General features: G+C 41.3%; 1 protein-coding gene across 1 annotated transcript in view; it reads left to right on the top strand.

The window, feature by feature from the left end:
• TMEM163 (transmembrane protein 163) overlaps positions 1–23367 on the top strand; it is a 158318-nt gene that overhangs the window by 105597 nt on the left and 29354 nt on the right. Inside the window, exon 5 of the mRNA XM_073305305.2 lies at positions 9487–9583. Coding sequence (XP_073161406.1) covers positions 9487–9583 — 97 coding nt within the window. The remainder of the gene's footprint in view (positions 1–9486; positions 9584–23367) is intronic.

Below are 23367 nucleotides of genomic sequence, written 5' to 3'. Positions count from 1 at the left end.
CTTTAGAAGGGAAAATTGCTATATTATCTTGAAGATTAAATGAAGATTTAAATATTTATTTAAATTAAATTTAAATATTTATTTTATTTATTTAAATTAAATACATAAATAAATGGTATTCTATTATTGTTTAACAGTGCGATTAATTGCGATTAATTTTTTTAATCGCTTGACAGCCCTAACTTCAACCTCTCTTGAGCTGTAATTGGCAGAAAAACTGACCATAAATTGGCGTTTCAGAGAGTAGTTCTTGGCTCGTCCTTTCTGAACTATATTATTTTGTAAACTGTTTTGTTTCCTAAAAGACTCCAACAAACTTGTCTTTCTGTCATTTTAGCAAACCAGCCTGGCAAACTATGAATGTGCATTTTCTTTTAAACTGTTTCTTTGTGTCCCTGCACTCCGTGTCCCCAATTTAGAACATATCCAAGCCTTTCAGAATTCTACATTCTATAGGCCACAGAGACCACATGAAGCTAACTCAGCTTCATGGGTTTTTCATTAGATCTTTGCCGTTACCTGACACAGCTGCAGTGATAAATTATCCTGGGCTCATAATGATTTGTTGACTGCTCAGTGAGCTGCTCATATATTAACTTTCACACGAGGGGCTGCAGAATAAACACAGCACAGTCTCTCTACTTAGGCTGTGTCAAAGGAATAACACCTTTATTTTTGGGTAAAACGAAGTGAAGAGTTTAAATTTTAACATACCAAATAAGAAATATGATTTACTCCCATATTTTACAAGAAAATGCACTTTTGTTTTTTCCACCATTTAATATGGTGCATTTAGATTTTAATTTCTTTTCGAGAGACTTAAAAATAAGGGGAAAGAGAAATATTTAGCACTCCAGCCTTTCTGAGCAAACATATCCAGTTATTATAGAGCAATATTGTAACTTTGCCAGCCTACATCAAATAGTATGACTTTCCTGGTGCAAGTGCTGGAGGAACCAACTAGGGTCAGAGCTCTTCTTGATGTGCTGCTCACAAATGGGGAAGAATTAGTAGGGGAAGCTAAAGTGGATGGGAACCTGGGAGGCAGTGAGCATGAGATGGTCGAGTTCAGGATCCTGACGCAGGGAAGAAAGGAGAGCAGCAGAATACGGACCCTGGACTTCAGAAAAGCAGACTTTGACTCCCTCAGGGAACTGATTGGCAGGATCCCCTGGGAGAATAACATGAGGGGGAAAGGAGTCCAGGAGAGCTGGCTGTATTTTAAAGAATCCTTATTGAGGTTACAGGGACAAACCATCCCGATGTGTAGAAAGAATAGTAAATATGCCAGGCAACCAGCTTGTCTTAACAGTGAAATCCTTCCTGATCTTAAACAAAAAAAAGAAGCTTACAAGAAGTGGAAGATTGGACAAATGACGAGGGAGGAGTATAAAAATATTGCTCAGGTATGCAGGAGGGAAATCAGGAAGGCCAAATCACACCTGGAGTTGCAGCTAGCAAGAGATGATAAGAGTAACAAGAAGGGTTTCTTCAGGTATGTTAGCAACAAGAAGAAAGTCAAGGAAAGTGTGGGCTCCTTACTGAATGAGGGAGGCACCCTTGTGACAGAAGATGTGGAAAAAGCTAATGTACGCAATGCTTTTTTTGCCTCTGTCTTCACAAACAAGGTCAGCTCCCAGACTACTGCACTGGGCAGCACAGCATGGGGAGGAGGTGACCAGCCCTCTGTGAAGAAAGAAGTGGTTCGGGACGATTTAGAAAAGCTGGATGAGCACAAGTCCATGGGGCCGGATGCGCTGCATCCGAGAGTGCTAAAGGAGTTGGCGGATGTGATTGCAGAGCCATTGGCCATTATCTTTGAAAACTCATGGTGATCGGGGGAAGTCCCGGACGACTGGAGAAAGGCTAATGTAGTGCCAATCTTTAAAAAAGGGAAAAAGGAGGCTCCTGGGAACTACAGGCCAGTCAGCCTCACCTCAGTCCCTGGAAAAATCATGGAGCAGGTCCTCAAGGAATCAATTCTGAAGCACTTAGAGGAGAGGAAAGTGATCAGGAACAGTCAGCATGGATTCACCAAGGGCAAGTCATGCCTGACTAATCTAATTGCCTTCTATGACAAGGTAACTGGCTCTGTGGATGCGAGGTAACTGGCTCTGTGGATGAGGGGAAAGCAGTGGACATGTTGTTCCTTGACTTTAGCAAAGCTTTTGACACGGTCTCCCACAGTATTCTTGCCAGCAAGTTAAAGAAGTATGGGCTGGATGAATGGACTATAAGGTGGATAGAAAGTTGGCTAGATTGTCGGGCTCAACGGGTAGTAATCAATGGCTCCATGTCTAGTTGGCAGCCAGTATCAAGTGGAATGCCCCAAGGGTCAGTCCTCAGGCCGGTTTTGTTCATTATCTTCATAAATGATCTGGAGGATGGTGTGGATTGCACCCTCAGCAAGTTTGCTGATGACACTAAACTGGGAGGAGAGGTAGATACACTGGAGGGTAGGGATAGGATACAGAGGGCCCTAGACAAATTAGAGGATTGGGCCAAAAGAAATCTGATGAGGTTCAACGAGGACAAGTGCAGAGTCCTGCACTTAGGACGGAAGAATCCCTTGCGCCACTACAGACTAGGGATAGAATGGCTCGGCAGCAGTTCTGCAGAAAAGGACCTCGGGGTTACGGTGGCGAGCAGCTGGATATAAGTCAACAGTGTGCCCTTGTTGTCAAGAAGGTCAATGGCATTTTGGGATGTATATGTAGGGGCATTGCCAGCAGATCGAGGGACATGATCGTTCCCCTCTATTCGACATTGGTGAGGCCTTATCTGGAGTACTGTGTCCTGTTTTGGGCCCCACACTGCAAGAAGGATATGGAAAAATTGGAAAGAGTCCAGCGGAGGGCAACAAAAATGATTAGGGGACTAGAACACATGACTTATGAGGAGAGGCTGAGGGAACTGGGATTGTTTAGTCTGCGGAAGAGAAGAATGAGGGGGGATTTGATAGCTGCTTTCAACTACCTGAAAGGGGGTTCCAAAGAGGATGGATCTAGACTGTTCTCAGTGGTAGCTGATGACAGAACAAGGAGTTATGGTCTCAAGTTGCAGTGGGGGAGGTTTAGGTTGGATATTAGGAAAAACTTTTTCACTAGGAGGGTGGTGAAACACTGGAATGGTGGAATCTCCTTCCTTAGAGGTTTTTAAGGTCAGGCTTGACAAAACACTTGCTGGGATGATTTAGTTGGGGTTTGGTCCTGCTTTGAGCAGGCGGTTGGACTAGATGATCTCCTGAGGTCCCTTCCAACCCTGATATTCTATGATTCTATGAAACAAATTAAGAACACCAAATAAAATCAGGAGTTAAGGATGAAATTCCATCCTTAATATATTCCATTATATCCTGGAATTCTAACTCCTGCATATGGTAATGAGCATCACTTCTTGTTTGTAGACAACTGCAATACTTAAGGATAATGCAGCACATTAAAAACAGAATTCCCAGACTTACCTTTGAATGTCCAGACTTTTATCCTGCTAAGTATGACTTCTAGGGTCCAGATATCAGACCTGACCTCTTAAAATGCAGCCATGCTTGTGCAACACCTATGAAAGGACTGATCCTCTGTTGACATCAATAGGAATTCTGCTCAAGAAAAAACGTGCAGGATCAGTTCCTAAACTGGGAATTGTAAACATAAGTACCCATTTGTGGGGACAGTGACATATTTCACACCGTGTAACTTGCACAGACAAATGCCTTGTGTCCATATTTTAATGGATACAGTTTACAATAGTCACCCTGCTTTTTTTGGCCTTGAATGTATTTTTAAACTTAATTTGCCTTGTGTGAATTTCCGTTATGTATTTGTTTAAAAGGAACAAATAAAACCATACTTCATTGACTTTTAATCTAAATACTTAAAGAATTTGTAAAATGCATCTTATTGATTCAAATGACCCTCATGGTTTCCTTAGATTTCCATAAATCTCGCTCATCAATATATGGTAAAGGACTTTTTACAAGAAAGAAGATGCTTTTCAATCACTATTCACATCTGATATATTTAAATATCATAATAGACTCCTGCCATTGTTACACTCAAGTCATTTCCCACTACAGAGCTATTGGTTTGAGTAGTAGATAGGTGGAAGAATGTTAGAGCAATGTTTTTTTGCTACTTTTAAAAAATGTCAATGTTCTAAAAATCCTTTTGTCACACCTCAACCTAAGCAGATTCATGTCTGGTTAATATTTGGATAGAAGATTTCTGAGGGAAATAGGTGCTGCAAGAAGTAATGTTAGCAATTCAGTAAATTGAACTCTTTCCTCTGAGTGTCTACTGTTCAGAACTAATACCTGAGTGTGGGAGCACGGCACTATGCTGCTGGTAGTTTATTACAGAAGAGAGAAAAAACTAAGGTCCTTAAAAATGCCCTGACACTCTTGAGAAGAGTAGCAGCATTAATGTCAGCAAGAAAGGTAGCAGCATTAATCCCAGTAACAGGGCAGAATTTCAGCACGGCTAATTCATTACCCTCAATTCTTCAGCTCTCCTGGCAATTCAGCTAGATATGGTATGCTTGTTCACTGCACTTCCATCAAGTGGTGTGACGTGTGGGCTGCGCTCCTTCCCCAGAGGTGACTACACTGATCAGTTCTGAGGAAAATGGTTCCTATATATCACGGAGAATGGTTAAGCATTTCGCTCAACACACATGAAGAAGGAAAGACAATTCAAAGATTCAAAAATCAGATGTAATACAGATAAAGCCACGTCAGCCACACAGTGTGGTGGTGATCTTGAATGCTCTGACTTTCCAACATTTTTTTTTATTTGAACTTTAATTCCGAGTTTCCTGCCTTTCAAATGGTTGAAAAGTTTTTTTTAAAATTCAACATTCTAAATGAGGTGATTCTCTGAAGTAACCAACAATTCTTCAGAACTTTTGCCCACTCTTAAAGTTGTTTTGCTGGGGAATATGTACACTAGCTATGGATGAGATTCATTGGGCAATGTCACTACGCTATATACTAATTTCTGTGAGCATTCACATAGAGAGAAAGAGAGAGCGCTACTATTTGCTGTGGGCCCAGTCCAATTCCCATTGTAGTCAGTGGAAAAACTCCCATGAAAAGTCTTCAGTAGGTTTTGAATCAAGTCTCAGAACTGCAGTGATCCTCCTTTGTACATTTTGGCTATGTCTACACTGCATGCCTCTTGCGGCAGTGTGTAGGGTGTGGATAATTACATGCTTCAGTGAAATGCAGACTTTGTTCACAGGGTGGTGTGTAACTTTCCCCACTGCAGGGAGCTTCTGGAACCTTTCCCCTCTGACGGAGTCTTTCACTGTGGCAGGGAAAGGTTCACTGCCTGTCCTTCCCTGCTGTCTCCCTGGTGATGGCGTCTTTCCCAGCTGCTGGAGTCTTTCCCTGTGGTGGCGAAAGCCTCCAGCAGTGGGGAGGCAGTGTGCCACTACACTGCTAAAGACAGGTTTCAGCGTAGCAGCCGTGTTAGTCTGTATGCTCAAATAAATTGGTTAGTCTCACGAAAGCTTATGCTCAAATAAATTGGTTAGTCTCTAATGTACCACAAGTACTCCTTTTCTTTTTACACTGCTAAAAGTATCAGTGTAGTTGCGGCAGGCAGTACTTACGTGAGTAGAGAATCCTGTAGGGTACATACACCCAGAGGATTCAGCAGTGTCTTTACTCACCCAAGCGGTGCATCACCATCTACACTGCTAGTTATATCCATGCTAGTGGGGCTAGCCATATATGTACTCTGCACACAACCAAAAAGAGAATGCCACGTAGACGTACCTTTTTATATGTAATTCTGTAGACAACTTCCCATCTGGCTTGCAATTATTTAGTAATGTGAGCTGGCTCATCCAGACTCATAACAGAGAACCAATGAAATTGTATTTGCCTAGCACCTTAGTACTAGCAGACTGCACTAGTATCTGGAAACATTTTATTTAGTTGCAAAGTAGTCAAATAATTGTTAGCAGATGGGAGTTAACATACTTGTACTATAGTTTTTATAGTTTGGATGGTTTGAAAATAGATATAAAGCAAGTAAACGAGTAAAATTACAGTACTATTATTTTGTATTACAGTTAAAAATTTGTGTTAATTTTTCAAGGCTTCTTCATTTTGCACATTTTTTTTTAAGTGGAATTTTGTATGATTTCTAGTCTAGACAAGATTTTGTTTCCTGGCAAATGGGTAGTTCAAAGAAGATGATATAGCTTTGTTGCAGACAAATTAATGTACTCAGGAAGAAGAGAGAGGTGTACTTTAGCCATTAAGTATTGCACTATACACGTAAAGATACTCATGAATTTTGTATGGCTGCAGAGTCTCACAGCCGATATACTATCTTTGCAAAATAAGATGACTGAATGCTGACTCAAACCAACAGACAAAACTACATTTCTCCCTGCTACTGACATTTTAATTATTATGTCATTAACATCTCTTACCCATTTTGTCCCACTATTTCTCCCTTGTATTCCTTTTCTTTTTTACTGTTTCAATTTAAGTAGAAGCAGAGGGATCTTTTATGACACAATCATAACCAACCCAAATCTTTAGACACAGTTTCAATTGAAGCTTTATATGTGTTCAAAACAGTTTGGTTAAGATCCCAAGTCATGCACCACTTACCAGTGGTCACAGGTTTTCCAGGGAGCAAGACAAACAGCTCAAGGATAGATTACATTGTGTTTGCTTCTCCTGGTATAACCAATGGTACAAGGCACTGGGAGTTGGGTTTGCTGAGTTGGGGTGAGAGTACTTGCAGTGTTCAGAACAACCCCAAACTGGGCAACACTGGCCAAGAAAAAGATGTAGCTAATGTGGCCAAGGCATGCACTGATTCAGTGAGCCCGCTAGGCAGTCTGTGTTGTGGAGCCCTTGGTGTCAGTTAAAAGTGCCTTCCCCAGAACTACTAAGGGAAGGCATGGTAGAAAGAATATATCCCCTTCCCTGAGGGAGAATCCCCTTGGGTGGAGCAGTGCCTATTGATACAGGGAAGTGTAATTTACAGTCTAGACTAGCAGGGGCAAATTGATTCCAGCACATGCATTTATATTGACTGGGGTTTAACCTGTCAGGAATAACAATAAAAGTTTCCCCCTAACTTTTGTTTTAAATAAAAAGTCAGCAGCATGGTCCTGCATGAAATAAAGATGTGCCTGGCTCTGCCACTGACTCAGTGGGTGACCTTAGGCAAGTTGCTCAATCTCTGTGGGTCAAATCTGCTCTCAATAAATGACACAACTCTTTCTTTACACCTATGTGAGTAGAATTTGGTCCCTGGTCTCAGCTTCCTCATCCATTAAATGGGAACAATCACACTTATGGTACCTACCTCCTGGATTTATTTAATGTGAGACACCTTACATCAATGCTAAATTATGAAATAAAATATCTAATACTACACATGAAGGTGATATTGAAAATAAAAAAACTTTTCCACCTCATACTGAGTGTAGAAGGTCCTGATTATATTCCTTTTCACTGATTCATTCTGATGAAGTGAAATTATCAATCTAGGAGAGTTAGTCAACTATTGAACCAGGAGCTTTTAGGAAACCCGTGATGAGATGTCTCACTGTCCCTCTATTTTCTCCTTTGCAAGTCTTCACTCCCCTTCGGAAATGATCTACTTTGCTTTCATTATTACATCTCCTCTGCAAATCAGACTTGTCAGTGTAAAACCATGCAGGCTGATGATGACCTAGTGCTCCAGATCTGCATAGAATCCATCCTACTTGCTTATTCCTCTACCTAAAGGTTACTGGCAGATCTTGGGTACTCTTAAAATGCACAAAGCAGACGTCTGGGAGTGGTGTGCAAAGGTGGGGTAAAGCGCCCAGTTGCACACTTTCCACCATGTACTGTGGTAGAGCAGACTAAGAGGGCCTGCTCAACCTACCCCAGGCTGCAAACACCTCAAAAAGCCGAACACCTACTCCAGGACTAGTGTAGCAAAGTTGTGTCCTCCTTTCCAGTTACCAAGTCCCTGTTACCCCATCAGCAAGAAGGATGCGTGACATACGAGCCTCTTTGTTGGCGCTGGACCACTGCAGGAGCATCCTGGCATAAAGGTGATCCTCACTGCATCCTTTACTCAAAGTTTCCGTGGCCAGAGATTGTCAAGGGGGTGGTGGAAAGTGGCCTCAGTGCACTTCAGGATCTGGCCCTCTGCTTCTGTTAGTGAACGAAGTGCTGGAATGCTGCATCTACCCCATTGCTGCACCTGCATTTCTTGACCTTAGCAGAGCAATGCAATCACATTGCAGTCCCTAAACCGAGCTTGATGTGAATGTAACATGTTTTGCCAAACTGCCAGATGGGCTGATGTCTAAATTGTTAAAAATAGTAGCACAGTGCTGTTCTAATTATAGCATCCTCAGATTGTTCTAACAGATAGGCGCCAAGACACTGAATACCGGACAAAGAAAATTGCTACTTTCTTTTAGCAAAGTTTAAAGAAAAATATATTTGTAGCAATCCGATTTCTACAAATATTTAGCATTTTAAATATTGTACTGTTTTAAATTTGCTGTTGCTGTATTTTATATACTTCTTATGTACCGACTACAGAATACTTCTAATAAAGTAGATTTACCAAGAGAATCAAACTGAGTATTGCTATAAATGTATTGATACTGTAATGGATGGATTAGTATTTGGGTGCACCACTTTCCTCTACTGGAAGGAATCAGCTGTGTGTCCGTGCCCTATACTACTAACTGCAGAAGGCGAGTCTCTTCCAATTCAAGGAGGTGGGGCCCTGTGTTTTTGGATCAGAAATAGGAGTTTTGTCTCTGCTCTTGCTTTGAAATTGGGAGTGGCCATTGTGTGCATTGTAAGTCTGAACTATGACTACTTCCTGTTCAAAACGTGCTTGTTTCACTGTTGCCTCATTCTCTCTTCATCCCTCTAGCTCCCTTTGTTTGCCTTCTTCACCTGTTTTGTTTTGGCATACAACAAGATTGTATTTTTTTGGGTAGGGACTGCCTTTGTACTTTAGTTCTGTGCATCACCTAGCACAATAGGACTCTGATCCCTGTTTGGGGCTTCTAGGCATTACTAGATCCATGGACATCCTGTAAGATAATAAAACCTGAAACATAGCTCTTCTGGTTACCAGTTGGGATTCATAATCTTCTCTTCCTTCAAGTTGGGGAAGAGACAACTGCAGCTCAGGTGTCAGGTTCCTGTGATGTTACCATCTAGATCCTCCAAATATCTTCCCATCATCCTCCAGTAAGAAAGGGGATTTAGACTGGAGAGGCCTGTCCACACAGAGTCAGAGCTATTCTTGCCAAATCTTTTCCAACTCTTGTCCAGCATTTAAGAAGTGAAAAGGAATTGGGATTCTCTTCTGGTTCCAGCCTTTAATCCAAGCCCTCATTCTTTAGCTCCTCCATATCAAGGATCATTAATGTTGTCCACTGTGTTGTTAATCAGAAGGTCTGAAAGCTCCAAATAAGCTCTCAACTTTTCTTTCTTTTCAGAGCCTGTGTCATCTTGGGTGTGATATTTCTTCTTTCAGCTGTATGTATAGTGGTCAAAGCCATCCATGACCTTGCGATGAAGTTGCTCCCAGAAGTGGTAAGACCATTCTTTTCTTTACGATGCTCTCCTAGTTCCCAGTCCTGCAATGGGCTGCAGGACGGCAGACCCTGCACCCTCATGAATTCCTATTATATTTAGTGGAGCTCCAGCAGGGGAAGGGGCCTGCCTGTGTAAACACCATTGTAGGGTCATGGTCTTAATGTGATATTTTTTCCATACTGTAAGGTATAATCTCCTGCTGAGGTACAAGTATGACCCACATTAACATTACAGGCCAAATCCTGCTCACTTTGATCATGTAAAGCTCCTGTTGAGGGCTGTAGGAGCTGATGTAAAGTGAGTAGGTTTGGACCTTAATGATGGTATTCAAGTGAGGTCTCTCTAGCCTAGGTACATTTTTTAATGAGGAGAATGTTTCCACAGCGCAAGACCCAACCAACTTGGGTGTATTGTTTTTAATGTGGAAAAATACTTGGGGATTGCATTTTTTGTTTTGCAGCTCCTGCCTCCACATCCAGAGACACGTGCAGGTGGCAGGAGAGAAACAGGTGAGGGAAGCATGCTTTAGCTTCCGCTGGGAGAAAGAGCTGGCTCTTCTAGCTGTCCCACCATGGGCATCGCAAAGGCTTTTCTCCTCCTCCCTGCTTTCAGTGCAGCTACAGAAGCCCGCCCAGCCTATCAGAGCAACCTTCGCCAGCAGCCCTCTCTTTCAGCTCAGTGCTTCCTCCCTTCCAACAGCACTCAGAGTCAGTCCCCCACATCCCTGTCTGTCCAAACTGGCTGCTCAATGGGAGAGCCGGAGGGCACCATTTCTATCAGCAGAAGAGCTTTCCTAGCCTTTACTGGCCCAAATATCTACAGCTGAACAAGCCCACAGCCCAATGCACATGCTCAAGTTAGGATTGGGTGCACACACAGCTCTCTGAACACACCTGATTTGGGTGCTTCCAACCCCGCACACATGCAATGTGGGTGTGCACATAGACATGTGCAATGTTACTCTAAAAATTTGCCCGGGGGCGTTTCTTTGCCAACTTCTCCTCTCCCCCTACATCATCAGATCAGCACCCTGGCCACCTGCTTTAACTAGGAGATAGAGGCAGGCCTGGAAACTACAAAATACAATCTCAAACTATTCTCCACACTTTTAAAAACACAAGTGGTCTACATGGGGTTTTATTCTATGGAAACTTCTTTGTGGTTGGGCAAAAACCACTAAATTAAAAGTCTACATGCAATACTTTATTGGGAGTTACATACTCATCAAGAGTAGAGCAAGCCCTGGTGGGCTTAAGTATTATATTTCCTTTAATTAGAAAGAATATTCACATCTAAATATATGCTCCTGGATGTACGTAACAGCAGCAAGCCATGCAGGGAGGCTTCTGTAAGAGGCAGAATAACCATCTTATGGCAGTATAGTGGTCTATGGCAAATGAATTTGGAAGGGTTAGCATATTTCTCTGTGGGCAAATGTCTACAGTATAAAAACCAATTAGATAAGAGAGTCCAAAGAGTGAACTGGCATGGAAATCACACAGACTAGAAGTAATGCTTTTAGATTAGGGTCATCTCTCTCAAATGGGCCTCAGTTCAAGGGATGTCACCTATATTAGTCTCAAAGTTCCTTACATTCATACAAATTTGGTGTCTCCTCGCTTTTATTTTTGAAACTTCTTTACATCAGAAATAAGGAATCTTGAAAGTGGGGTTGTAAAATGTTTGTGCCCTAAAGGGATGAATCTCCCAACATTTGGGGATGTGATTTTTTGAAATTTGTTTTGCATTGGAGTGAAAACACTAGACACACACCTACCCCAGAATAACCAATAGCCTGGTTAGGACACTCACCTAAGATTTGGGAGATCTGGGTTCAAGTCCCTGCTGTGCCTGAGGCCGAGCGCCCAGATCACCAGCTGTTGGGGGCGGGGAATCAGACGGTCTGTCTCTATTTCAGGGAATCAGCATTTTCTGAAGAAAAAATTGTTTCACTGAAGAATTCTAGTCTTTAGTGCTATTAGTCTGATGCCTTTCATGAGTGCTGCATTCACATACACACACAGATAAGAGTGACAACAGGGAAATGTAGCTAGGCTGGTTGAGTGTGCGGCCACCTAATAATATGGCAAGCAACACACACACACACACACACGCACACTTAGGAGTTTTCAGAATGTGAGAGACCAAAGAATTTTACCTGGAAAGCTGTTGCTGTTAAAATGCAAAAAAACAATGCTGTTGATATTTCTCTCTTACTGTTCAGGGCCATTTATAATATATGGCAGGAATTCTCCTTTGCAAGTCTCTTCATATTTCAGGCTCTCCATGTACAACCAATTCACTGAGAATTTGCATGGCACTAGGAGTCAAGTGAATATATGGGCAATCCAGGAATTAAAATGGAAAGTGTGGAGACTGAGAGAACAACATTACACTAGAGATATTGCTGCCCATAATCTCCAGTGGGGCGATTTGCCTAAAGGCTGCAGGACTCTAAATATTTAGTGGCAATTACTCCTCTTTAATAGGGACCCCACTTCAGATCGAGTGGTGCTTAGTTCTTCTGTGCCTGAATCTAATACTGATTCTATCGGTTGGCTCATATTAATAGCTCTGCTTTAGCTGCTCAGGCCCTATCCCAGTGCAGACAGTTCCTCCTCCCAACTGCATGGACCTTTTCAAGGGACAGATATGTTTTCTGTGTAGTTCTGCAGCTCCCAAAACAAAACAATGAAACAGTATCTTCCATTAATGGAAAACCTGCTTAAATGGAATGAACTGTCCCCACCAGCATGTCCTGATGATGAGGATTGTTCTATATTGGTATCTCTATAGTGATGCCTGAGGAGGAGGTTTTGTTTGCTCTTCCTTGGAGCACCAGCTAACGTGTAGTTTATATGACTGATTTATAGTATCAATATTGTTATATTTTGTGGATATATTATCACCTCATAGAGCTATAATATATGCATCTACATGGCAACTAGATCTGGGTGAATTTTTGGGCAAAATTTATTTGCTGGAAAATGCCATTTTGGGTTCCCTGATACAATTAGAGAATTAGGGTCAAATCTGGCGAACAGTTTTGGCCAAAAATTGACTTACTTAAAAAAGACAAAATGTTTTGTTTAGACTTCTAAAAAATGCAATATTTCAACTTTTTGTTTCAAAATGATGTTTCACTTTGAAATATGACTAAATTTGTTTTAAAACAAAGGGGGGGGAGGTTAAAACACACCTGAAAATGAAATGAAACTAAAAAAACCCTTCAAAATAATTGCATTTTGGTTCAAGCTAAATGTTTTGTTTGACCCAAAATGAAATTACCTTTTTAAGTTTCAGCAAGAAAAACTGAAAAATTTCCAGTTGGAGTTGACCTGAAATGTAATTCTTTTTGGATTTTTCTGTTCAGCCATCACACCAAAATGTTCTATTATTCACTCAGCTCTAGTGGCAAAGGTATCGAGTGGTACAGCATAATCTGCCCCGTCCTTCATGCACAGCAGCACAATATCCAATTCCATGTCAAGATGGTGACTGTGAATACAATCTCTGGGGCTGATTCTAATCTTGTACTGGCGTTCCATTGATGTCAGTGGAGTTATGGTGGTGATGTGAGAGCAGAACATGCAGGGCCAGTAACCCCACAAAAACCAGAGGCATTACACCAGTGTAACGAGGTCCAAATTCGATCCAGACTATATAATCCAATGCAAATTGCACAGGGGAGCTACATTGCATGGCTTTTTGTGTGTGTGTAATTTACACTCAGATCTGCCTTGCCTGGAGCAGAGGTCATACAGAGCAGAGGGTAACTTTTTAAAACATTGTTTGAAATTTTAGCAGCATGATTCTGATTTCAAGGGGAAACACGTGGCTAAAACCCCCATATTGCCACTGGAAAATGCAACCCTTCATGTTCAAATGTTGAGCACAAAACTATCATTGTCAGTCTGTTTTAAGACAGGGAAGGTTCAGAATATGCAGCCCTACTTTTCTTTTGGACACAATTTGCATGGCATTTTGTGTGAAAAAAAATGGTAGATTGAACCATTGCCGGAAGTACAAAGCTTTATTTTTCGTCTTTGATATACACAGTAAATTACAAAGACTTTGTCAGGATTATATATACAAAGTGGAGGGGGCAGATATAATTTCTTTGAGCTCAACTCTAATTTGCATAATTTTTAGAACAAATAATTGAAGATATGAACAAGTATTGAATGAGAAATGTATCAAATAATTATGTATCAATTTGTTAATTATAAGCTGTCTTGGTTAAATGCCTCAAAGGGTAGTCAGCCCCCTCTGAATTGTTCTGAAATAATTATGCTAACCTTATTGCATTTCCTGCCATGTATAATATGGGTCATTTCATTCATCAGTTTTTAATGTGCCAGTAAGATAAAAGGCATTTCCTCAGAATGAATGTGCAAGATCCTTCATTGAAGGATTGACCTGTTCTTGAAATAGATTTCAGAAAGGGAAAAATTAATAGTGTGCTTTAAGTAAAAAGAAGAACAAATGGATTTCAAAGTATCAATGACTAAGGAGTCATCCCTCAGTTGCTTGACATAGCTGCATGCAGAAATGTTTTGTGCGTGGCATTTTGCTTTAGATGGAAATGTAATCTTGATTTTTTTAGCTATGTTACATGATGGATTTCTGCCGTAGAGTTCAGTTATTTCTTTGCTAATTCCAACCAAGGTTAAACGAGTCCTTGGAGAATGACAGATTTATAAGCTAATGCAAATATCCTGTTTCAGGATCCCATCTTGTAAGGTGCTGAGTGCCACATCCTCAATTTAGATTGATTTACAGTGGAGGATGATCTGCCCCATTTTTATACTTGTATTTTGAGGCTCCTAAGCAAATTTGGAGATTTCAAAAGCTGATAAATAAACAACAACAAACCCCATGAAGTGGCTTGCAGTGGAATGCTTTCCATGGAGGTCATGGCTTTTTGCAATACTTTTAACATTTCAAAGCCTTGGTATATGCTATATTTCTGTTTTTTTGTTCCCTTACCTAATGCGCCTGGGACTGTGCGCTGATTACTTATGAAATGCCTGAAGGGCAGAAGTTGAAGTGGTAAATGAGTGTGGTTTTGTGTGTGTGTGTCTCAGATACTTGGCAATGTATGTTGTTCTGTATATAATACGAAAAAGTCTGCACTGAACAATGACATAGCCTTTTGGGAAAGTTGGGTAATAAATTAATTATGTATAAGTTGTTACTATTCTGGGGAACAGAAGTTTGTTTAAAAGTGATTCAGAAATGAATTTGTCTCAAGTGCTGAAAACATAAGCACTTGTACTCCAGGGCTATTTGCAAGGACTGTGCTATAGAGTATATGTAGTGAGTAGTATAATGAATGTTTTCTCCAGTTATTGAGGTATAAATAACAGACAGAAACCTGCAGCTGAAGCTCCCATCACAGTCAATGGAAGTTTTGTGTGTGGTGGGCCTAGGCACAATGAATGGAGCACTACTGTAGAATTATGAGTGACAGATGGCCTCAAAATGGAGATTTGCCCCTTGTGTTACTATTAGGGGGAATTAAATTTGCTGAGCAGCAGAACGTGTGCTTCGGGTCTCTCCCCCTGCTTGTAGGACACAGTAAGTTGATGAGACCTGTCCAGAGCAGATCCTACTACGTATTGTTCATCCACTCTTCAAAACACTTATTAGAGCTGTAAGCGCAAACTGAAAGGCATGAGTTACTTCTGCAGATTTAGAGATTGTTGTGTGTGTGCATACACGCACACAGAGGCTTGGCAGAATTTGTTTATTTTTAAGCTTTTTTTGATTATCAGTTTAAATTTTCACAGTTACATGGGAGAGTCAGACCATTATTTAAATGCCAGTAGACACAGATTTAAAAAGTTAAAGTTTTATCACCGATAAAATACAAATTGTCAACATATGTCAAAATACACAAAGCAAATATACTTAAACTCTGAAGTTCTCAAGCAGCATTTTTATTACATTGCCTATTTGTAAATTGATTACGTTTTTTCAATCGGGTTGTGAGTACAGTGAAATTGACATTTACCAATAAAAATGTAATCCTTCCAAGCCTATATATATGTACAAGAGTACATATGTTTATGCTGCTTATTAAAAGGTATTGCTTATTTTTAATCTGCTCACTGGTGTATCGTTTTAGTCCTGTGCTGCTGTATTTTGATTTTTGGAGTTACCGCAATATGAAACGCTACATTTTGTTCTGTGCTAATGTGGTCCATGTGACATCCATCCTAGGACACTGAAATCTGACCATTGCTGGAGGTGCTAACATATTATAGTTCTGTAATTTATCATAGGGCTTTGTAGTTTATCCAGTGCTAACACCTCCACATATATAACGTGAGGAGTTATGTAATTTATCAAATGGATATCACTGTGACATGTTATATATCTATATAAATATAATGCTCTCTCAACAGTATTTTAATTAATACGTATGTTTAGACCTAAAGATTTTCACTCCTCATTTAACTTTTATTGGCATTAGTTCTTAGTTTTTAGCTTTTGTGTCCGACTGTAGAAGTGTGATCATCCGTGTGTCATTAATGAAAGGAGGATTACATCTCAAAGCTTTAGGAAGGATCCTACACAGTGGCCCATGTTTCTCTCCAAAGAATAGAAGGAAACTCAGTAGCTGTGCTCATTTATGTGGTTGGAAAAATATTGACACTCCATTCTTTTGATGTGATGGTGTCTGGAATCCTATTCAGTTTGCAGCAATTTCTTGATCTTGAACTACTAGAACTGAAAATATGAGATGAGAAACATCAGAACTCAACTCGATCTGAGCTGTGAAACACTGTCTCTGAATGTGTTAGCACTTAACCTTGGAGCTTCTCTGATGGAAATTACGTGTCTTTTTGGGGGGAGAGGGTCACCCTGTTTTAATAATTAAATACTATTGGAGAATATAATTAAATAAAATGCAATAATAAGGAAAATAGTGGGTTATTGCTTGACCTGATACCACACACTCTTGTCTGTTAAGAAGGCTAAAAGGACTAGCGAAGAGACTGTTTTAATTTCACCTCGGGTTGTGAATCAATTTACATTTACTACTTGTCAGTGTTTGCATTTTCCCAGATAATAGTGTAACACATGTAGTGTCAATGAAATTTAGTGTATGTCCTTATCAGTATGGCAAAGGATAACTTCATGCAGGAGTAAGCAATTATCAGTCAATATTTCTGTCATTTGCTATAGCACATTGGAGAAATAATCCAGTTTGTACACAAAAGGCATGTAAGTCATATCAGAATTGTTTTCCTCCCCTGTATTTTAGTACATGAATATTCATTTGTAGGAGTAGTTAACTCCTAACTATGCTTTATACCGCTGAACAAAAAATGAAAGAGGAACAGGAGGTAGTATAATGTAGTAGACCAAAGACCTGCAATTCCTGAGTTCTAATTCTGACTCTTCTACTTATTTGCTGTGTGGCCTTGGGAAATTCACTTAATCTCTCTGGGTTGAATTCAGCTGTTGCAGAAGTTGAAGCAATGTTTTCTGAGCTAATGAGAGTTGTACCTCCTTATGCTAGGGCTGAATTTGATTCTCTCTTTCTAAGTTTCTCCATTTGTAAAATCCAGAGTATAGTTACTCTTCCTCATACGGTTGGTACGAAGGTGACTTAGATAATATTTGTAATGTGCTTGGAAAATGCGCTGCACTAGATAAAAGTGTGGATTGTTATTGTCATTTAAAAATGATAAATGTTCAAAGTATATTTTGTATCACAGTAACTAACAAATATTGTTACAAAACTAAAATCCTAACACCTGTCCCCAGGGACTAGTTCTCAAAATAATGACTGGTGAACCTCAAAAGGTTACCCAGGTGGTACAATGATAATACTTCCCCAGTTCATTGGGAGTGTTGTGACAACATTGTTAATGTTTGGGAGGCATGTAGCTACTGTGGTGCTGCTCATAAGAGTGTCTAAATAGAGAGCGAATGAGTGAGTTAAGTTGCCATCCTGATAAACATAAATGCTTTTCTTGTGGCATTTCAGCACTTCCAGAAATATGGAGAAGCAGAGAGAGAGCAAAGACGGTGGAGTCTGTTGGAGGGTGAGATGGGTGGAAGAGGTTCAGGAGGTATTGGAGGGGTGAGGTGAAAGTGTGTGTGTGGTTTAAGTTTGGAGTGGGAAGAAGATTTTTATAGTAACCAATCTGAGCAGAAGGTTTGGGTTTGTGTTTTTCAGGACTGGTTGCCTGTCCTTTATATATTGTTTTTCATCCATAGATCTCAAAGTAGCTTTCTGAAAAGGGGTAATAATATGTCCTCTCCTGCTCTTGCATCTGACAAATACATTTTATTTGGCTGACCAAGTCCAGACAACATGTATATAATAACTAGGATCACATATCATTACTAAAATCCTCACATTGGAACAGAGTCACATCAGTTCCCTGTTAATTTTTAAGTCATCAACTACCTGTGGGTTTTTTGGTTGTTTTTTTTTGCGGGGGGGGGGGAACGGGGTGCTCTTGGGGGTGTTTTTTGAGACTCCAAAGCAGTCTTGGGAAGAAGTAGGATCAAATTATCCAGTCATCTAGTTGACGTATGACAAATCCTTCTTTGTAGGCAGTCCGTGAGTTGGTTTCCCTCAGAGCGGCCTCTTGATTTGGTGCCCTATCTTCATTCAGGAAAATGATAATCATGGAGGATTTTTGGCCTCCTGTAGCATTTAGTACTTCCCTCTCAAGTTAACTTTCTCCTTGAGAAAATCCATAAGATGAACTGTGTCTACAGCCTGATAACAGATTAACCTAAACATGTCCTGAACATTGAGACGTTGACATATTTAAGCTCGTCAAAGGCCAATAGCAAGATGGGTGGTTATTGGCATAGATGCAACCAAAAAAATGTGGAGGCAAGAAATTCCTTTTCCTATTACTTGTTTGTCACCAGTTCAGAAACTGATTCAAGCTAGGGATGTAAATAACATGTAAAAACAATAACCATGTAACTGATTAAAATTCTATCGGTTACACGGTTAAATGTTTAACTGGGAAATTAGAGGTGCGGTGGGTGCTGCAGCACCCCCATGTTTTAGGTGGGGTCCTGACTGCTGGCTCCGCACCTGGAGGTCCCAGCTTCCAGCCCCATCCCTGGGACTCTGCATGGGGTGACAGCAGAGCCCCTGGGCAGAGTTTAATCATTAACAGAAACTGATAAGGATTAGGCTTATCGTTTAAGCAGTTAAACTTTTCAAACAGGGTTGGAAACAGAGATAGGAGTGATGTAGAGGCTTTAATGGGTGGATTGCTCCACCTCCAGAGTAAACTCCAACAAATTGGGATGCTACTTTGACTCAGCATCCTTCAACAACAGATCACAAGTGCTAGGCCAGCAATATTGTAGCTTGATCAATGGGCAGGGATAGCCAGCTGGTTAAAGACCATCAGACAAGTTGAAGAAGGATTCCGATTTCCAGGAAGGAAAAGGCCTATTGAGATAGATATATACAGCTCTACGTACATGGAGAGAGTACCACAGATTTTTTTTCTCTCCCCCAGGTTTGGGATAGAAGCTAGGGAAGTAATTTCTTGATTGACAGAGAAGTCTGGCCTATTAGGTTGAATTTCCCCTTTTTGTGTCACAAGTAACTTTCTGAAAGTATTTTATGTAGATTTTAAGCTCTTAGGGACAAGGACCATTACTTCTTGCATGTCTGTAAAGCACTGAGAACATTATTGATAAATAATCATGACTGGTTTAGATTTCTCCTAGATGTTGATTACTGGATGGCTCAAGTGATTGATAATAGCATATGGAGACTTACACTTCAGATCTAATCTGACCATGCTGATAGCAAACAAAAGTTAGCATCTGTTTAGTGGCTTGTGTGAAATGAATTGATGGTCTCAATCCACTTTCAGCTGGACAACTAGTTGACCCTTTATATAAAGACAAACATTAATTCAAATGGCATTTTATATCCATTTGAAGTCAAAAGGTATAGACCATGGGTGAGTTACCCTAGCAAAGTGGGGAAGCTTGGAGTGCCATGTCTCATGAACTGAAGATTTTGTTCTCTAGGTATTTTAAGCAGGCCCTTTTCATGAGTCCTAAATTCATTCTAAAAATGTTTTTCTTGGACTTTGTAGCTCCTAAATTTGTGGCTTGGGCCACAGAATCTCTTGAAAGCAGCATTCAGAACATTATGTTTGTATTATTTCTTATGAATATTCTGATTCTATGGAATTGCCCCATCTCAGCACTTCAACAGTACATATGCAAGTCTGGACAACCTCAAGATAATATTTGTACTAATAATAGATTATTCTATCTCTGTGTGAAGAGAATGCACATCTCCTCCTTGAATCAGACACTGGACTGTCAGATTGTTTTCTGACAACGTAAGTGATTAAAATTCCTTCTCCTTTTGAAGTTAGCTTGTGAGACAGACCCTCTGGATTCTCAGCAGCTCCCTCCAGACTGATTAGTGAGAGCTTGTGGAAACCATTTATTATTTGGGTGAAAATTTGATTGGGATTTGGGTTTTTTTTTTTAATGTTTGCATTGAAAACTGATGACTATTTATACATAAAAACCCACAGGTCTTTGAAATGGAAGCAGTAGTGTTTTTATTTCTTGGTACTCTATATGGAGTGGTTATTAGTTGTGCAGTGGTGTCAGATCTACAGATAATAGGGGATTAGGGCATTGCAATAAAGAAAACTGGAGGGAGACGGGGACAAAGGGAGAGGATGGGGTGGGGAACAGTTTGGTGACCCTTGTCACAGTTTCGTGCAACTGCACCTGTATTCCCCCACCATAGTCCACAAAGGGCATGTACTTTAGGCTTCTGGGTCCCAGCCATCACTTTTCCTGGGCAGCAACTGGTCTCTCACTCCGTCTTGACTGGGGATTTTAAGGCTGCACCGCTCCCTGATCTATACTGTGATATCACCAGACAGCCTAAAAAGGCCAGTGCCTGCGATTTGCTTTCTTGCCAAGGGCTATGACTGGTGTATTGTCCATAGTTATAAATTACCACATAACTTCTTCTGAACAAGCACATTTATTCTTAAGGGGAAAACATTAAAACAATAAAAGAAGCTACATGCATGCTAAAAAGCTACCAGAGATCACTCCAACTCTGACCAAGCATCTGGAAGTTTACAGGTTTCCCCGGGGTTACAAGTTTATATCCATCTCAGACCAGAAAGAAGGGTGGGTAAATCAGCTGTTTCTTTATACAGGTCAGTCCTTTGATTTTGGCTTTCTGTAACAGATAATCACCCTTGCCTTAGGCTTCAAGAGGCTGGGTTTTTGCATAACGAGAGGTGGGGAAATCTGCATTCATAATCTCTGCCTAGGAATTCCCCAGGAAATCCACTTAACACTTATTGTCCCAGAAGTCCATACTTGTTTGGCACATTTTCGATACAGTCTTTTGAACTTCCAGGTTTCACATCTATCACATCTCCCTGCTGGAGAGCTTATGTACCATTCAGGCCGAAAATAATATAAACACATAAGGAAATTGCTCTATCTGTAACAGTCCTGCTGTCTTGTATTGACAGGCCCCCGAAGGAGCCATGTCCAACCCCCCTCAGGTGAGGGAAGGTCAACCAGGTGGAGTAGCGGTGTGTGTGTAAAGCAGTGGCGATGGGCAAACTGAATTTTGAATGAATAAATTCCACAAATTCAGCTCAGTTCAGGTTGTTTGCCCCACTGGTGCTGCCAGCAGCATTCCCAGTGCCCGTTCCGATGGGTCTCACCCCCTTTCCTCTCCTCATGAGGGAAAAACAAAATAGAAGAATAAGATCAAGAGCAGCATCTGTATTCCCCTAGCTGGCAGAGCTGATGTGCTCCTAGTGCCTGGTCTACTGCCACCAGGATGCCTCTCAATCTTATCTTTTCTTTTTTGCCTCCTCATGAGGAGGAGAAAGGAGGTGAGACCCATAGCTCATGGGGAAGGAGAAAGAAGCAATAGCCCCATTGGTGTGTGTGTGTGTGTGTGTGTATATATAGACACATGTGCGGGGAGGGACAGTGAAGACAATTCTGGTCTTGGCACTCCAACTGCAGGAGGAACTGGCAAAAGGTGATCCAAGCCCCAGTGTATCTGACCCATCCCAGGGGGCTGAGGAAGATTGTCCTACTCCTGACACCCCTTCTATATGATGAGACACCCAACTGCTGGAGGGAAGAAGCTGTTCTTCCACCATTCAATGTTATTTGGGGAGGTGAGAGGGAGGTGGTCTGTACATCGTCCAAACAAGAGGAACACCTTCCCCCCCAATATAAATATTAGCCAAATACAAATAATGGTCTGTTTGCCCAACACTAATAAGCAGAGAGTGAAATGAGGATCTTGGAAGTCCCTCACCACACCCCAAAGACAGGAATAAGTGGGAGGGACTGAAAGTAAAGTGGGGAGAGAAACCTGTGCCCTGCAAGGCAGCCACTGTTTTACTCCAATTGTGCAGACGTGAGTGACTAGCAACTGGTAGAAATTCTGTAGCCTGGTGTCACGGAGTCACCGAGCAGCCAGTCAGGACTCTGGGGAAGCCTCCTCTCTGTGAGCATACTGTCTCCAGGGCAAGAAGCTTACACAGATTCGATCTTCCTGAGTCTGACCTTGGAGCATTCAGCATCCCCTTCCACACCATGCACTTTCCACAGCGAGTCCGCACAGGCGGGGCTGCTGGGGAAGCCAGAGGGCCCTGCACCCCAATTCCGCAGTCAGACGTGACTTTGAGACAGCCAGTAAAACAGAAAGTTTATTAGACGACAGGAACACGGTCTAAAACAGAGCTTGTAGGTACCGGAAACAGGACCCCTCAGTCAGGTCCATCTTGGGGGGCAGGGAGCCCAGAGCCCCACCTGGGCCTCCCTCCATTTCCCTGGCCAGCTCCAAATTGAAACTCTCTTGCCCCTCCTCTGGCCTTTGTCTCTTTCCCAGGCCAGGAGGCCACCTGATCTCTTTGTTCTCCAACACCTTCAGTTGGCAGCTTTACAGAGGTGGGGCCCAGGCCATCAGTTGCCAGGAGACAGGGTGTCGACCATTCTCTGTGCAGACAGCATCACACTGGCCCTCTAGGGCTCTGCCACAATCACATCCCCTTATTCCACCACCTAGATAATTAAGAAATGCCTAGGGGAAATTGAGACACCCACACAGTATTCAGAGAAAACATTAAGAACATTCCTACTTCGTTACACCTGGAATTAGAGAGAAGCAGAAAAGATAAATATTACAAATAAATAATAGCTTAAATTTAGTAACGGGGCTGTGGGGGTTGTATTGGAGTTTCTTCCAACTACTAATCCAAAGGCTACTCAGAAGTGAAACATTGGAGGTGACATATTGGTCTGACCCATTGAAAACATTTGGAAGGAATCCCTCTAGTGACAAACAACAATGAAATGAAATCTTGAGGCTATATCCATTCCCTCCTTCAGACTCTTCCCTTCTCATATGAGTAAAGATACTGCTAATCCCCCAACAGGCAAACTTGCTTAAGTTGCAGGGACTAAGCTAATTAACAGATGGTCACTGTTAAGGTTGTTTGAGTTTAACTAAATGCAGCGTGGACACACAACTGTCATTATCCTGTTCTCACCTATTCCGGTGGTCAAAATGCACTTGTTTAAAGTATAGGGGGCTGCTGGATGGCTTTATCAAGGGGCAAGACTTGAGTGCTCCCCTTTCCTAGAAATAATTTCTCTCTGACAACTTAAAGAGCACAATGTTTTAAAAGAAGTTAAATATTAATTCTAAAATGCCGAAATGACAGTCCATCTACACTGCAGCTGGGATCATGCGTCCCAAG

This window comes from Lepidochelys kempii, chromosome 11 (assembly GCF_965140285.1).
Source record: "Lepidochelys kempii isolate rLepKem1 chromosome 11, rLepKem1.hap1, whole genome shotgun sequence".
NCBI classification, from domain to species: domain Eukaryota; kingdom Metazoa; phylum Chordata; order Testudines; family Cheloniidae; genus Lepidochelys; species Lepidochelys kempii.
This window is presented reverse-complemented; position numbering and strand designations above follow the sequence as displayed.